At 52.7% G+C, this 17,296-nt stretch overlaps 1 protein-coding gene across 1 annotated transcript in view; it reads left to right on the top strand.

Annotated features, from left to right (window-relative positions):
- ACADSB (acyl-CoA dehydrogenase short/branched chain) overlaps nucleotides 1-17,296 on the top strand; it is a 42,435-nt gene that overhangs the window by 11,717 nt on the left and 13,422 nt on the right. The window contains exons 2-4 of the mRNA XM_055119109.1: nucleotides 12,900-13,062; nucleotides 15,201-15,301; nucleotides 16,741-16,947. Of these exons, the coding sequence (XP_054975084.1) occupies nucleotides 12,900-13,062; nucleotides 15,201-15,301; nucleotides 16,741-16,947 (471 nt within the window). The remainder of the gene's footprint in view (nucleotides 1-12,899; nucleotides 13,063-15,200; nucleotides 15,302-16,740; nucleotides 16,948-17,296) is intronic.

Here is a 17,296-nt window from a genome sequence, read left to right as displayed (position 1 = left end):
GTCCATATTGTTTTCCAGAAGGGCCGAACCAGTCGGCATTCCCACCAGCAGTGAAGGAGAGTCCCTTTCTCCCCACATCTGCGCAAACACCGGTTGCTTTTGTTTTTTTTGGATGTGGGCCAGTCTATGTGGTGTGAGATGCTATCTCATTGTTGTTTACTGGAACAGAGGCAGAGCCACAGACCAATGGAACAGGGTTGAATATTCTGACACCCCCCCCCCAAATATATGATCATCTGATCTTTGATAAGGGAGCAAGAAATATGAAGTGAAACAAGGATAGCATTTTTAACAAACTCTGCTGGCAAAACTGGACAGCTACATGCAAAAAAATGGGCTTAGATCTCCACCTGTCACCATGTACAAAAATCACATCAAAATGGATTAAAAGGGGCTGGAGCGATAGCACAGCCTTGCACGCGGCCAACCCAGGTTCAAATCCCAGCATCCCATATGGTCCCCTGAGCCAGGAGTAATTCCTGAGTGCAGAGCCAGGACTAATCCCTGTGCATCGCAGGTGTGACCCAAAAAGAAAAAAAAAAAAAGGAGACAAAATGGATTAAAAACCTCAATAAGGTACACTGAAGACAAGGTGGGCAAAACCCTCCACAACATTGAAGCCAATGGTATCTTCAAAGCTGACACGCCACTGGCCAAGCAAGTGAAAACAGAGATAAATAAATGGGGCTATCTTAAACTGAGAAGCTTCTGCACCTCAAAAGAAACAGTGACCAAAGTACAAAGAATGGGAAAGGAGATTTACGCAGTACCCATCCGATAAAGGGTTGATATCAAGGATATACAATGCACTGGTTGAGCTCCACAAGAAAACTGCCAACCCGATCAAAAAATGGGGTGATGAAATGAACAGAAACTTTCCCAAAGAAGAAATCCGAATGGCTGAGAGGCACATGAGAAAATACTCTACATCACTAATCATCAGGGAGGTGCAGATCAAAACAATATTTATTTATTTTATTTTTTGGGTCACACCCAGTGATGCACAGGGGCTACTCCTGGCTCTGCACTCAGCAATTACCCCTGGCAGTGCTCAGGGGATCGTATGGGATGCTGGGGATCAAACCCATGTTAACCTCGTGCAGGGCAAACCCCCTCCCTGCTGTGCTATCGCTCCAGCCCCCATTTATTTGTTTTCTCATCACCCCTGGCAGTGCTCAGGGCCTGCTCACGACTCTGTGCTCAAGCCGGGTGTTGCCCACCTGCCTCCCAGCCCCAGGCAGATGTCTGGGGGTGTCTCTCCAGACGGAGGAGAGGGGCCCGGCTAGAGGCTAACTTGAGACCCACCTGGAATGTGGATTTTATTCCAAACCAGCCGCCCTGAGTGTGTGGCCCAAAACAACACTCCTTCCCCCCACCCCCAGTAAACGGAAAGCAAACACCAAGAAGAAGTAAAACCAGTGGAGGGAAAAGGTGAGTGGTGCCAGGCAGGGAAGACAAACACGGGCCGCAGGAGGGCGGGCCAGGGGGGGAGCGGCAGGAAGGTCGGGAAAGATCCTGAAACCTCCGGGTTGCTTTTTAATTTTATTTTTAAAGTTTTAAAAAAAATTTATTTTTTGCTTTTGGGTCACACCCAGTGATGCACTAGGGGTTTACTCCTGGCTCATGTACTCAGGAATTACTCCAGGCGGTGCTTGGGGGACCCTATGCGATGCTGGGATTCGAACCCGGGTCGGCAGCTGCGTGTAAGGCAAACGCCCTACCCGCTGTGCTATGGCTCTAGCCTAGGGTTTGTGTTTTTTTTTAACAGTCTGTTCATTACTATCTTGGGTATTAACCAATATCCAAGTCAGACGGGGGGCGGGGGAGTGGCAAATCATTTCCCCCTGTCTGTGGGCTGTCTTTGTATCCTGACCACCGTTTCCCTTGAGGTGAAGGGAATGTAGTAGTTTCATGCAGGCCGGTCTGTTGGTCTCGGCTTCTACTTGCTGGGTCAGTGGCACTTCATCCTTAGAGTCGCCTGTGGGATTCATGCCGTGGAGAATTCTGCCTAGATTTTCCTCTGTGTAACCTAGGGACCCAGCTTGCATATCGAGGTCTTTGATTGACTTTGATTTGATTTTTTGTGCATGATGTTAGAAAGAGATCTGAGTGAGAGTTGGAAAGAAATGGGAACACCTCCCCTGCTCAGGGCTTGGGAGAACCACATTCAAAATGGCAATACTTCCCAAAGCTTTATACCCATTCAATGTGGTCCCTGTAAGGATACCTACCCGTGACAGTTTCTCAAAGAAATTGATCAAGCACTCGGGAAATTTATATGAAACAACAACCCCCCCCCCCCCCCACGAATAGCTAAAGCAATCCTTGGGAAAAAAGAAGATGGGAGGCGTCACCTTCCCCAACTTCAAACTGTACTACAAAGCAGTAGTAGTTAAAACAGCATGGCAGACTCACAGACAAGTGGAATAGAGTTGAATATCCTGGCACAGAACCTCAAATATGTGATCACTTAGTCTTTGGTAAGGAAACAAAAAGAGGAATCGAAAGAGTGATGCTAGGAGCGTCACGTCTCACTCAAGTGAGAGAAGGAATCCGGAGTTCTGACCTCCGTCGACGGTCAAGAATCAGGGACGCTGTCTTGTTTGCCAAGGCGTCAAAAATCAGATGGGCCGGTCATGTAATGCGATTCAGAGACGACCGCTGGACTAGAGCTGTTACCGACTGGATTCCACGGGATGTCAGAAGACCTCGTGGCCATCCACCAAAGAGATGGTCAGATTTCTTCGTCAAATCCCTGAATGAACGATTTGAGGCTCTTCCTGTTCCTGGAGCAAGCAGATATCATTGGGCTGCGCTGGCACGCGACAGGGACGGATGGAGACGTTACTGGCTCCCGCTCGAGCAAATCGAAGATCAACGGGATGACAAGTGACAAGGGAGCAAAAATATGAAGTGGAGCAAGGAAAACCTCTTTAACATTTGTTGCTGGGGAAACTGGGCGGCTACATGTAAAGAAATGAACTCTGGCCTCTGTCTAACACCATGCACAAAAGTCAGATCGAAGTGGATTAAAGACCTCAGTAGCAGACCTGAATCCAAAACGTACGTGGAAGAAAAGTTAGGCAAAACCAGCCCTCCATGACATTGAAGCTCAAGGCATCTTCAAAGATGAAACACCACTGACCAAGCAAGTGGAAGCAAAAATTAACAAACGGGACCACATGAAACTACGAAGTTTCTACACCTCAAAAGAAACAGTGACCAAGATACAAAGGCATGGCATGGGAAAAATTATTCACCCAATACCCATCATATAAGGGGGTAATATCAAAGATGTGAAAGACAGTGGAGAACTTCACAAGAAAACATCCATCCAGAGATGTGACCCCGAGTGGCCGCACACGAACGGCCCCTCCGGCCCCTCCGTTCCTGAACGCCCATGATCCCGGAGGCCAGCTAACAACTTTCAGCACCCAGCGGCTTCTTGCAGAAATGCCCCTAGACTGTGAACTATGCTACAGCCCCATGCCACCCCGGGACGGGGAAGGTTTTTCTCTCTCGGCCTTTCCTTTCCCGGCAGCTTGGTGACCGCCATCTTATAAGGCCCACTAAACAGAGGTACGAGCTTGCAATGATGCAACTTCTGGCAGAAATTTCTCTGGACTTAATTACTAAAATATCAGAAATCCAAAACCCCATATGCTCTCCATTCTCAGCAATGGAACAACAAATTGTCAAATGATGCCTTTCAGCAGGTCTGATTGTTGGGGGGAAATTCCAAATAATAATAGTGAGATTTCTGTTGAAATATTGAATGTAATCAAAGTAAAGTGAAAATCATCAGCCACACAGGCGGTGGCGGGGGGGGGGCAGCGGTGGGATGGGAGGTATACTGGGGTTCTTGGTGGTGGAACATGTGCACTGGTGAAGGGATGGGTAAATTTGGTTGTAGGAGAACATGGGGTTTGTCCTTTTAGCCTTGCCTTAGGGAACATAGTTTACCTTAGAGCAATGTCCTTTTTGTATGGACACAGGAAGACAATATTGTGCTTGTAACTTGGGAGTTGATTGACTCCAATAATATTTACTCCTGGGTATCTGCTTTCAAGTTCCTAACACCCCAAAAGCAGGGACAGGACGGATCCAGGGCAAGCAGTGAGTTATGTGCTACCCTGGCATCGAAATAGGCCAGGCCAAAGTGCCACAATACTCAACTACAAGTTGAGAGCATGATCATGGACAGTGCTGTCATGACCCAAAAGTAACGATGAGATTAGGATCCTGCTGGGGTTAGGAAGATTAACCTGGCCTGAGGACTGTGGTCTGGAGATGCCCTCAGGAAAAACCAAACTTTATATCCCTTACTGTGCTCATACAGAATGACACTGCTAGAAATATTAGAAGTAGATTTACTATAACTATTTAAGTAGGTTACTACCTCACACCCTGACACACCCTTGTTTGGACCCCCACCCTTGAGCGGATCTCCTTAGATGAGATTTCCTTAGATGAGATTTTGTTAATCTCCTCAAGAAATGGTCTTACCCTTCTTTGTTGATTTGTTGATGTTAAACCCACCTTTGTGTCACCACCCTATGTAATTTGCTATATAAACTAAGACTGTGGGGCACTGAGGGGAGATAGAAGAGACGGGTGGGGGGTGGAGAAAGAAGACAAGGGAGACAGGAAGAAGGAGACAGAAAAGAGGGAGATAGATGAAGAAGACAGAGAGATAGAAGAGACAGAGAAGCAGAGGAAGAAGACAGAGGAAGAAGACACAGAAGCAGAGGCAGAGAGACAGGCGCAGAGAGACAGAGGGACAGACACAGAGAGCACAGTGGCACACACATAAGCAGAGCACAAGGTGAAAGAAGTGAGAGCGAGCAGGACAGAAAGGGGAATATTAGAAGATCCAGAGAGAGATCGAGAATGGGGAGGAAGCAACAAGAGAGACGGGAGTGTATAGAGAGGAGATTGGAATAAACTGCGATTGAGACCAACCAGCTTGGCTCCGTTCCTTCCTTCGCATGCCTCATCATTGCCATCAACCTCCCCGGGGTGGGGGAAGCGGCTGGAGACTACTGAACACCGGCAGCGGGAGAGAGAAGAGCCCCGCTGGGCCCTCTTCTTTTTTGTGTTTTTACACATTTGGTCATTGTATGACTGAGACTTAAGCCTGAAAGCTTTGTAACTTTTCACATGGTGATTCAATAAAAAAATATATTTTTTTAAATTTCTGAAAAACGTGAAAACATAAATATTAAAATAATATTTTAATGTAAAGAATAGAAATAATTGACATCATAAATAACCATGTTCTTATCTGAATAGGAGTGAAGATACTATCTCTGTTAGTAAAATATCATATGCTTCAGCTTATATACAAAAATAGTATGGGAACTTCTAAGAAAAATTAAAATAAAACTTTTATATGACCCCCCCAAAAAAGAAAAAAATCCATCCAACCCCATCAAAAAATAGGTAAAAGAAATGAACAGGAACGTCCTCAAAGAAGAAGTTTGAATGGCCCAAAGGCACATGAAAAAATGCGCTGCATCATGAGTCATCTGGGAGACGCAAATCAAAATGATCCTGAGATACCATCTCATGCCACATGACTGGCCCTCATCCAAAAGAACAAGAACAATCCATGCTGGTGTGGATCGAATGTGGAGAGAAAGGGACTCTCATTCATTGCCGGCTAGTCGGAAACAATATGGACATTCCTCAAACTAGACATTGAGCTTTCATCTACACAGTGGAACATTACACAACGGATGGGAAAAATAAAGTCCTGAAACTTGCCTATACATGGATGGACATGCTCGGTATCATGCTGAGTCAGAAGGAGAGGGCAGATAGAGAAGGACTGCGTTCATTTGTGGAATATTAAAAAATAATGCTATGAGACTAATATCCAAGGCCAGAGAAGACAGGCCAGGAGGACAGGTGAAAGGCTGGAAGCTACCACAGTGTGTGCGGGGTGGGGGGCAGGCAACAGGATAGCGGAGGTCCCCGTATGCAGCAACTGTTGGAAATGATCACTCTGGACAAGAACTGAGTGTTGAAAGTAGGTAAAGGGAGATATATATATATATATACACACATACATATATATGTGTGTGTATGTATATGTTTATGTATTTGTATACTATATAATATATACATCTATATGGTAATCCCAGGGGGTGGGGGAGGGAGGGAGAGGTGCCTGCCTTAGAGACAGGCTGGGGGGAGAGAGAGTTGGGTGTGGGCGGAAGGGAAACTGGGGACACTGGTGCCGGGAAATGACATTGGTGGGGGACGGTGTTGGACCGTCGTACGACTGAAACCCAATCATGAACAACCTTGTGAGGCCCTGTCTCACGGTGATTCAATTAAAAAATTCTTTTTTTTTTTCTTTTTGGGTCTCACCCAGCGATGCTCAGGGGTTACTCCTGGCTCTGCACTCAGGAATTACTCCTGGCGGTGCTCAGGGGACCCTATGGGATGCTGGGAATCGAACCCGGGTCGGCCGTGTGCAAGGCAAACACCCTACCCGCTGTGCTATTGCTCCAGCCCCCCTCCCCCCCAAAATTCTTTGTTTAAAATTCTAAAATTTTTTATTTAAAAAAAATGGCAAAAGGGGGCTGGAGCGATAGTCCAGCGAGTAAGGCGTTTGCCTGGCATGCAGCCTACCCGGGTTCAATTCCCAGCATCCCATATGGTCCCCTGAGCACCACCACTTAGTGAGTGCAGGGGTGACAGGACCGAGGCTCCAGGACCTCAGGGCCGACACGGGTGGGCCTCGGAGGTCACTCTGTGTGTCAGTCTCCCGGGTACTCCCCAGTTCATCTCACAGCACACGCTAACGTAGGCGCCCAGCCACACAGAAACACGCGGGGAACAACCCTACATGGGAGCGGTCACGAGGGTAAATCAAGGCAGAAACCCACCAGGCTGAGCGAGTGACGGGGCCGGCCCAGGGGACCCAGCGGATAATCATGAGCTGTACAACCTCTCCCTGCTAAGGAATTTAGAGCGGAACCGTTAAGGTTGCACACGGAGCTCAAGAAACCAGGGAAAGCACCGCCAGCAAAACACAGGAGGCGTGAGCACAGGGTCAAGGAACACGCCAGCGAAAGTACGAGCAGAGATGACAGAGCCGGGAGGCCGGGCCTGTGAAATGGAGCACTGCACCCCGAGCCACCGCTGTTGGGCCAGGCTCAGTAAGCGCCACGACGGGTGCAGAGCCTCTCCGGACTACAGAGGAGAAGGAAAGAACCGCAACATACCGAGCGGGGGTCCTCGAGCCCTTGAAAACACCGAGACCACGAAGCCCTCTCCTCGGCAGTTCATGGCAGAGGTGAATTCCAGATTGTGAAGAACGCACAGCCCCACCAGATGTGGTCTGCAAACCCGAGCAGTGAAGCAGAACAGCTGGCTGAACGAATAGGAACCGCAGGAGGCCCGAGTCCAAAGTGGCAGTCGAGTAAACACCCTTCACAGTCCTGTTAGGAAGACCTTTGGTGATAGAACCACACACGCCCTGTACTCTTTTGGGGGGTTGGGGGAAGATGAGGGCGGGAGTGGTTGGGCCACACCTGGCAGTGCCTGGGGAACCCTAGGGAACCCTAGGGATAGAACCCGGGTTCACTGCATGCTAGGCAAGCGCCGTCCCGTGGCTGTCTCCCCAGCTCCCCCGTGCTTGAAGTGCTCACGGACTCAGCCCGCTGTTTTCTCAGGGTGTATTTCTGCAGGCGACAGCTCCAGCAGAGCGGCGCCTCGTCTATGGCGTAGGGCCGAGGCTGGGAGAGTCTGCCAGGGGGGACGTCAGACAAGGCCTGTGCTCGGGCCTCGGGATGGAACCGCGCCAGGCTCTTGGCACGGCCCGGAGGGCAGCCAGATGGCGGGCACCCGAATCCCAGTGGGAAACGGGCCTGCAGGCCCTCCAGCCCCTCGGGGTGGGGGCCCTGCCCTGGCACGGCCCCCTGGGGACGGCTCTCCCCCTCCCCACCCATGTGGGAGCCGAGGCCCAGGTGAAACTTCCAAACTTCCCCCGCTGGCTGCCGGTCAGTGTGTGGGAAGTCGAGGCCCCGCTCGCGGCCGACTCCCGGTTCAGCACTCGGGATCACTCCTGGCGGGCTCAGGGGACCCTCTGGGATGCCGGGGATCGACGCCAGGGTGACTGTAAAAAATACAAGCGTGCATGCATGCAGAAGGGTGATGTGATGTGCTCATGGGCTCTCGGGGCAGTGCTCTCTCTCTCTCTCCCTCCCTCCCTCCCTCCCTCCCTCCCTTCCTCTCCCCTCTCTCTCTCCCCCTCTCTCTCCCCCCATCTCTCCCCTCTCTCTCTCCCTCCCCCCTCTCACTCTCCCCCCTCTCACTCTCTCCCCCTTCTCTCTCCTCCCTCTCTCTCTCTCTCTCTCTCTCTCTCTCTCTCTCTCTCTCTCTCTCTCTCTCTCTCTCTCGTGTTCAGTGCTCTTGAGCCGCTGTGTATGGACTGGATCAGGATGGCTGCTTCTGTGTGCTGCTGTGCCCTCTTCTGTCTGTCTCTCGATCTCTGTCTCTGTCTCTGGAGTCTCTCCTCTGGTCTCTTCCAACCTCTCCTCTACTGACCTCTCTCCGGAGCCCTTCTGCTTCTCTCTCCGGATCCCCACTCGCTCTCACTTCTGACTCTGACCCTGACTGACTCTCACTTGCTTTGTGCTCTTTCTTTCCCCTGCTTCTGGCCCCGATGACTCCCTGGTTCTCTTCTGCTCTGTGCTCTGCTTCTGTGTCTTCTCCCCTACTTCTCTTACAGTCTTCGTGTATACAGCAGTCACAGAGGTGATTGGCACAAAGGTGGGTTGGACATTAACAAATTAACAAAGAGGGGTAAGACCACCCTCCAGGAGATTAACAATCTCATCTAAGGAGATCACTCCAGATTACTAGGAGATCCGCTTAAGGGCGGAATCCCATCCAGGGTGTGTCACTTTCTTCTTTCCTCAGCTAGTATCACTGTATCACTGTCATCCCGTTGTTCCTCGATTTACTGGAGCGGGCACCAGTAAGTCTCTATTACACTCAGCCCTGAGGTTTTAGCAACCTCTTTTTTTTTTTTTTTTTTGCTTTTTGGGTCACACCCAGCGATGCTCAGGGGTTACTCCTGGCTTTGCACTCAGGAATTACTCCTGGCGGTGCTTGGGGGACCATATGGGATGCCGGGGATCGAACCTGGGTCAGCCGCATGCAAGGCAAATGCCCTACCCGCTGTGCTATCACTCCGGCCCCTTGGCAACCTCTTCTTAACCGTCTTTCCCAACGATTGGAGGCTCTTTCAGGGTCAGGGGAATGAGACCTATCGTTACTGTTTTTGGCATAGTGAATATACCACGGGTAGCTTGCCAGGCTCTGCCATGCAGGCGGGATACTCTTGGTAGCTTGCCGGGCTCTCCGAGAGGTGTGTATATATCTGTTACAGCATTTGGGATATGAATACTCCACGGGGAGCTTGCCAGTCTCTCCTGAGTGGGCAATAGACTCTGGGTAGCTTGTCAGGTTCTCCAAGACAGAGAACTAGGCTATTAGATGTCGCACAGTCACAATGCGGCCGCAGACTTCTGGGAACTTGGTTTTATAGTCTCTGGATGTTGTCTGTTGATGGGATTACATGGCACTGGGGGCAGTCTCTGGGTGTGACTGCCTAGCTACTGGAAAATGAGGGATCTAGTTGGAAGAGGCCCAGTCTTGATCCAAGTAGCCTTGGAGATCTCGGCCCCAGCTCTTGCACACCTGGGTTCCTCCGCTGGTTCCCCCATGCGTGAGGCTCGTTCTAACGTGTGGAAAGTGGCCCTGAGCATGGCCGTGGCTGGGTTCTGGCTGTCTTCAACTGTCGAGGCACTGCTGGAGGGGGGGATGGAAACACAATCCCCTCCCCTTCCTCAGCTAGTAATCCACTTAAATCATCATCATCATCATCATCCCATTGGTCGTCGAATTTCTTGAGCGGTCTCAGTAACGTCTCCATTCGTCCTAGCCCTGAGATTTTAGAAGCCTCTCTTTACTCGTCCTTCCCAGCGGTGCCACATTGGAGGCTCTCAGGGTCAGGGGGATGAGACCCAGCATTGTTACTGGTTTCAGAGAACCTGGCAAGCTACCGAGAGAATCTACTTAAATAGTTATAGTAAATTTACTTCTAATATTTCTAGCAGTGTCATTCTGTATGAGCACAGTAAGAGATATATCAGACTTAAAGTTTGGTTCTTCCTGAGGACATTCACTATATATTCCAGACCACAGTCCTCAGGCCAGGTTAGTCTTCCTAACCCCAGCAGGGTCCTAGTCTCATCGTTATTTCTGGATCATGACAGCATTTGTCTGACCGTGCTCTCAACTTATAGTTGAGTATTGTGGCGCTGTGGCTTGGCCCATTTCGATGCCAGGGTAGCTCACAGCTTGCCCTGGGTCCATTCCGTCTCTCATAGGTACCCTGATTTTGGGGTGCTAGGAACTAAGGGCAACTGAGATGAGAAAGCAGATGCCCAGGAATAAATATTATCCGGAGTCAATCAATTCCCAAGTTACAAAGTGTAATGTTAACTCTTCCTGTGTCCGTACAGAAGGACATTGCTTTAAGGTAAACTAATTTCCCTGCGCAAGTCTGAAAGGACAAACCCCATGTTATCGTACAGGTGACCGCCTGCAAGGCTAGCCCCCTCCCTGGCGGTGCTCAGGAGAGCACAGGGGATGCTGGGAATCGAACCCGGGTCGGCCGTGTGCAAGACAAACGCCCTCCCCGCTGTACAATATATTGCTCCAGCCCAGTTTTAGGACATTCCTGTCCCGCCGCCCAGTTGTTTTGCAGAGACTCTACTCCAGGGAAGCCCTTGCTTGTGTTTGCGCCCGTGCGTGGCTCCGACGCTGTGCCGTGGGCTCCGTGGCCGGCTTTGTCCGTTCTATGTGCTGCTGGAGCTGGGACCCAGCACGGCGGGGCCCCGGGGTCTCAGCCCCGACATCCTGGGCCCCGTAAGACGCCGCAGCACTCCCCAGGCTCCTCGTGTAGCAGGACTGTCCCAGTCCCCTGTTCTGAGTGTCCAGGAAAAGCCACGGGGTCCGTCTCACGCACAGCCGCTTTCCTCAGCAACACCCGAGCGCATCCCGTGGGGAGGCGGCAGCAGCCGGAGAGGCTCGGAGAGCGGACACTGAGCACCACGCCCCGAGTCTGCCCTGCCGTCCGTGTCGTGTCCCGGTGGGGTCGCCTACTGCAGGCAACCGCCAGGGCACTCAGCTGTGGGACCTGCAGCGGAGCGTGTCAGTCACCAGCCCCGCGGGCCCCGCGGCTCCCTGCAGCCCGCCTTGCACTGGGAGGTCACGTGCGCGGTCTTTGGGGTGACCAAGTATCTGTGGGGGTCACATTTGGCCGATGCTGTTCTTTTTTTTAAAAAAATTTTAAATTTTCAGCGGGACGCCTGGGCAGTCTCGGGCTGGGGCCGGAGCTCGGGCTCTGGCCGAGATTCAACCCGGGTGGCCATGCCTTTGCACAGCCGCATGGCTGCGGAATGAGCAGGAGCCAGAGGCAGCTATATAACTTGGGGTTCCAGCGAGTGCTTGCAACCATGTATCCAGACTGTGAACTAAGCTTTTGCTCCATGCTGCTCCAGGAAGGGAAATGATTCAGTTTCCAACTTAAATCTCCCTGGACTTAATTACTAAAATACAGAAATTGTCGGCCACGCGACTTTTTATCTCTTCATTCTCATCAGTGGAAAACTAATTATCAAATATTTCCTTGTCAATAGGGCTGTATTCTTGGGGGATAAATTCCAACAAAAATAGTGAGTCTGTGTTGAAACTCCAACAACAATAGTGAGTTTTGTGTTGAAATATGGAATGTAATCAAGGTAAAGAGAAAAGGAAGTGAAATTTATCAGTTACGCGGCGGGGGGGGGGGTTGGGGGGTGAGAGGTGAGATGTATTCTGGGTTTTTTTTGTTTTTTCTTTTTAATTGGTGGTGGAATATGGGCACTGGTGAAGGGACGGGTGTTTGAGCATTGTCTAACTGAGACATAAGCCTGAGAACTTTGTAACTTTCCACGTAGTGATTCAATAAAATGAATTTTAAAAAATTTTTTAAAAAATAAAATTTTTTAAATTTTATTGAATCGCCGTGAGATAGTTACAAGCTTTCATGTTTGGGTTACAATCTCACAGTGATCGAACACCCATCCCTCCACCAGTGCACATTCCCCACCACCAATATCCTGGGTATACCTCCCTTTCCCGCCCTCCCCCTGCCTCCATGGCAGACAATATCCCCCCTACTCTCTCTCTCCTTTTGGGCATCACAGCTTGCAACACAGACACCCAGAGGTCGCCGATGCTGCTCTGAGCCCTCCGTCTGCGGGTCCCACTCACCTTCCCGGGGCTCCCAGATCTTGTCCCCGGTTCCCGGGGAAGGAAGCCGAGGCCCTGAGGGCCCCGGCAGCTCCTGGCTGAGTCACATCGCCAGGACCCCCCAGGGGAGCATCCTGCTAGGACTCCAGCCTGTAAGTGCACGTGTCGCACCGCCAGTCCTTCACTGGGGAAGCTGAAAAAGCGGAGCTGGCCCTGGACACTCCCCCGGCAAGGGACACACCTGGGGGCAGCCGACTGTGCCCCAAGCATCCTGAGACTGCCCCCCCACACACCCCAGGCCCCCAGCGGTCCGTGTGCCCTGCCCAGCCGCGCCTGCGCGGAGAAAGGGGGATGTGCAGGACGACGTGGGGCTGGTTCCGTTCTCGGGGGTTCCGTTCCCTGCAGTTAATTACCTGGGACTGTATGTAGAACCCCTCACTGCGAGGGCAGGTGGGGACGGGAGCGAGGGGGCTTGGCGCCGCGGCCGGGGGGACCGTGAGCCCGGGGGGCGCAGGGCGGCGAGGCGGGAGGGGCGCGTCTGGGCCCCCCCCCCTGAGCGCTCCCTGGCGTCTGCCCCGCAGCTCTGCAGGAACTTCCTGACGTGCCCGTCGTCCTGGGGGGCTCCTCCGCGAGCCCCCAAGTCTTCCCAGTCCGAGGCGCTGCTCAACGTCCCCGCCAGCAATGGCCTCCTCACGGGACCCCTGCAGACCTTCACGGACGAGGAGCTGCTGATGAAGAGCACAGGTGGGCGGGGCCGGGGACGGCCTGTGGGCGGGGCCTGTGGATGGCCGGTGGGCGGGGCCCGAGGATGGCCTGTGGGCGGGGCCCGAGGATTGTCGGTGGGCGGGGCCTGAGGATGGCCGGTGGGTGGGGCCCGGGGGACGGCCTGTGGGCGGGGCCTGTGGATGGCCGGTGGGCGGGGCCCGAGGATGGCCTGTGGGCGGGGCCCGGGGACGGCCTGTGGGCGGGGCCCGAGGATTGTCGGTGGGCGGGGCCTGAGGATGGCCGGTGGGCGGGGCCCGGGGGACGGCCTGTGGGCGGGGCCCAAGGATGGCCAGTGGGTGGGGCCCGAGGATGGCCGGTGGGCGGGGCTGAGGATGGCCTATAGGCGGGGCCCGAGGACGGCCGGTGGGCGGGGGTTGGGGGGTGGGGGTCCACCCAGGTTTGTGGCTGCAGGATCTATTTATTTATTTATTTGCTTTTTGGGTCACACCCAGCGATGCTCAGGGGTCACTCCTGGCTCTGCACTCAGGAATTATTTATTTATTATTATTATTATTTTATTATTATTATTATTTTTTGCTTTTTGGGTCACACCCAGCAATGTTCAGGGGTTACTCCTGGCTTTGCACTCAGGAATTACTCCTGGCGGTGCTCAGGGGACCATATGGGATGCCGGGGATCGAACCCGGGTCGGCTGTGTGCAAGGCAAACGCCCTACCCGCTGTGCTATCACTCCGGCCCCAATTATTATTATTTTTTTTGCTTTATGGGTCACACCCAGCGATGCTCAGGGGTCACTCCTGGCTCTGCACTCAGGAATCACCCCTGGCGGTGTTCGGGGGACCATATGGGATGCTGGGAATCGAACCCGGGTCGGCTGCGTGCAAGGCAAATGCCCTCCCCACTGTGCTCTATATCGCTCCAGCCCCAGGATCGTTTTACTTCTGTTTAAAAACATTGTCTTGGAGGGGCGGGGGTCACAGCTGTCCCTGCTCAGCGCTTACTCCTGGCTCTGTGCTCGGGGGTCAGAGCTTGGAGGACACCTGGGTGCCGGGGATTGAGCTGGGGTTGGCAGCAACGTGCAGCACAAGCACCTTAACCCTTGACTGTCGCTTCACCCTCATTAGATTTTTTTTTTTTGAATTATAAATAATCAGGGCTGGGAGACAGTACGATGGTTAGGGCATATGCATGTGCAAGGTAGTATAGTGGTTAGGGCGCATGCATGCACCAGATAGTACAGTGGTTAGTATACATGCATGGACCAGATAGCACAGTAGTTAGTGTATGTGCATGCACCAGGTAGTACAGTGGTTAGTGTACATGCATTCACCAGGTAGTTCAGTGGTTAGTGTACATGCATTCACCAGGTAGTTCAGTGGTTAGTGTATGTGCATTCACCAGGTAGTTCAGTGGTTAGTGTACGTGCATTCACCAGGTAGTACAGTGGTTAGTGTATGTGCATTCACCAGGTAGTACAGTGGTTAGTGTGCGTGCATTCACCAGGTAGTACAGTGGTTAGTGTACGTGCATGCACCAGGTAGTACAGTGGTTAGTGTACGTGCATTCACCAGGTAGTACAGTGGTTAGTGTACGTGCATTCACCAGGTAGTACAGTGGTTAGTGTACATGCATGCACCAGGTAGTACAGTGGTTAGTGTACATACATTCACCAGGTAGTTCAGTGGTTAGTGTACGTGCATGCACCAGGTAGTATGCGTGCAGTGGTTAGTGTGCACGCTGTGCCCGATGCAGCTTTAGTTCCTGGCACCATGCCATCTCCTGAACATTGTCGGGTATGACCCCAGAGGGCCCTGCATGGCTGAACCGCCAGTCCAGCTGACAATCTCTAATGGGGTCCCCAGACCTCCTGAGCCCTGCTTGGGAGCCCCCACCCAAATAGATTTAAAAAAGAAAAGAAAAACAAGTAACTCATATCACGTTGAAAGAATCCAGGCGTTGGGCCGGAGCGACAGTCCTGAAGGCAGGGTGCTTGCCTGGCGTGCCGTCCACCTGGGTCAGTCCCTGGCATCCCATGTGGTCCAGGACTGAGTGCCGAGGGCAGAGCCAGGAGAGTAACTCCTGAGCCCCGCCTGGTATAGGTGACCCAGAAACTTAAATAAAAATCCAGATTTAATCCCCATTTCTTTCTCCTACAGTGAAAAAGTTTGCCCAGGAACAAATCGCTCCTTTGGTTTCGACAATGGATGAAAACTCAAAAATGGACAAATCGGTCATCGAAGGATTATTTCAACAAGGGGTATGTGATTGTTCACTCGCATGAATATACTCCTGCGTTGAAATGCGCGTCACTCATTGATTTTTGCTCTGGGTCCGATTGTGTAACGAACTCTGCATTTCAGATTGACCTGCTCACTAAAGATTTTATTCAAACAAATTAACATTCTAAATTAGAAATCCTGAAAGATTAGAAGCCAGAGGAAGTGATTGGCTTTTCCCCTTGCAGGGAGGTGCTCGGGGCTCAGTTCTCACAGGGCCGGGGGGCCATGTGGTGGCCAGGCTTAAACCCAAGGCTCCTATGGGCTTTGCCAGGCATCCCCCTGGCCCGGGGCTGGTTCCCGCAGACCGGCCACTCTCAGCTAGGACTGTTTGGTCCCCGAGGTGGCCTTTGGCGACATTCTGGTCCTCACTTGCTCCTGGGGTTGGGGCTGGAGCACTGCTCTGCGTCCTGCCGGGCTCGGGGCAGCCCCGCCCCCTGCCTCCAGGACTGCCCCGTGCCCAAGTCCCCGGATGGAGAACTCCGCCCTGGTCACTGGGTCTCAGCCTGTGCCATAATTTTTTTTTTTTTGATTCACCGTGAGGTACAGTAACAAAACTTTCATGTTTGAGCTTTGATCATACAGTCGTCCAACATCCATCCCTTCACCAGTGCACGGTTTCCACCACCAAAATCTCCAGTGTCTCCCCCCGCATTCCGCACCTCCCCTGCCTGTGCGGCAGACAATTCTCACAAATCTCTCTTTCTCTACTCTAATTACCTTCGATATTTCGAGCCCAGTCCCACCACCACTCACACCTGCTGAAAAGGGAACGCTAGACAGTGTGTTTGGGATTGCTTGTTATGGATACAGTATAATGTCGTGCGGCCGCAAGAGCGGCCACATGCTCTAGGAATTCTAAAATTTTAATAATTAGGGTCTGGAGAAATCGCTGCAGCAAGCTGCTCGGGTCCGAGATTCGTTTGTGTGTCTCTGGATCGTGGCCGTGCAGGAGCTTAAGTAGACGGTGGCCAGATGTGGCGTCATCTTGGAGTCCCATTTGGGTTGGGGGAAGGAGAAGGGCCCACTCCTCCCCTGTCCCGTGGGGCTTGGGATCTGCCGTCACCGCCACTCGTACCTGGAGCTTCTCGCTGGCTTCTCCATCTGGGTTCGAGACTTGTTTGTGTGTCTCTGGATCATGGCCCCATGGGAGCTTAAGTAGACGTGAACGGATGCCCCTTTGTAACTCATATTTGTTTTTAAGAAACAGAAACAAATCCCCAGAGGGTTGGAGTATAGGAGAATAAGGCGCTTCCCTTCTCTGGAGCTGACCCAACACCGAGTGTAGCCCCGGAGCACCACCAGGGGTCGCTCCTGAGCACCCTGGGTGCGGTCCCCCATCCCGGTGTCTTGGGGAAGGATGCTTTCCCCTCGAGGTGGGGGGGGAACCTTCCTGAGTGTTCCCGTGTTTCGCCCCCAGCTGATGGGCATCGAGATCGACACGAAGTACGGGGGGACGGGCGCCTCCTTCTTCTCCTCCATCCTGGTGATCGAGGAGCTGGCCAAAGTGGACGCCTCCGTGGCCGTGCTCTGCGACATCCAGAACACCATCATCAACACGATGCTCCGGAAGCTGGGCACCGAGCAGCAGAAGGCCACCTACCTGCCCAAGCTGGCCACGGAGATGGTGAGAGGGCTGCCGGCACGGGTGGGGCGACCCTGGGGGGGGTTCCTCGCTCCCCTGTGTTCCCCTGGGGACCACGCAGACCACCAGGTCATCTGTCTCTCCCAGTTCTGCGTCCCCGTGGCTCTGGGGCGGGTTTGGGCCTCTTCCTGCTGCCCTTAGGGCCAGTTTGGCCAGCGCAGCCCGGCCCAGGGGCTTCCATGCTACATTAGTTCCGGACAAAGACTTGTGTCCATGTTGGACCGTGAATCCTGTCAGGAGACCTTGGCGCCTTTGCTCGGGGACAGGCTTTTAAACACCCCTGCGAGCCAGGGGGCAGTGCAGCAGCTCGGGCACTAGCCCGGCACACGGC

Source organism: Sorex araneus, chromosome 11 (genome assembly GCF_027595985.1).
Source record: "Sorex araneus isolate mSorAra2 chromosome 11, mSorAra2.pri, whole genome shotgun sequence".
NCBI lineage: Eukaryota > Metazoa > Chordata > Mammalia > Eulipotyphla > Soricidae > Sorex > Sorex araneus.
The sequence above is the reverse complement of the archived record's forward strand: the minus strand, read 5'-3'. Positions and strand labels throughout refer to the sequence as shown.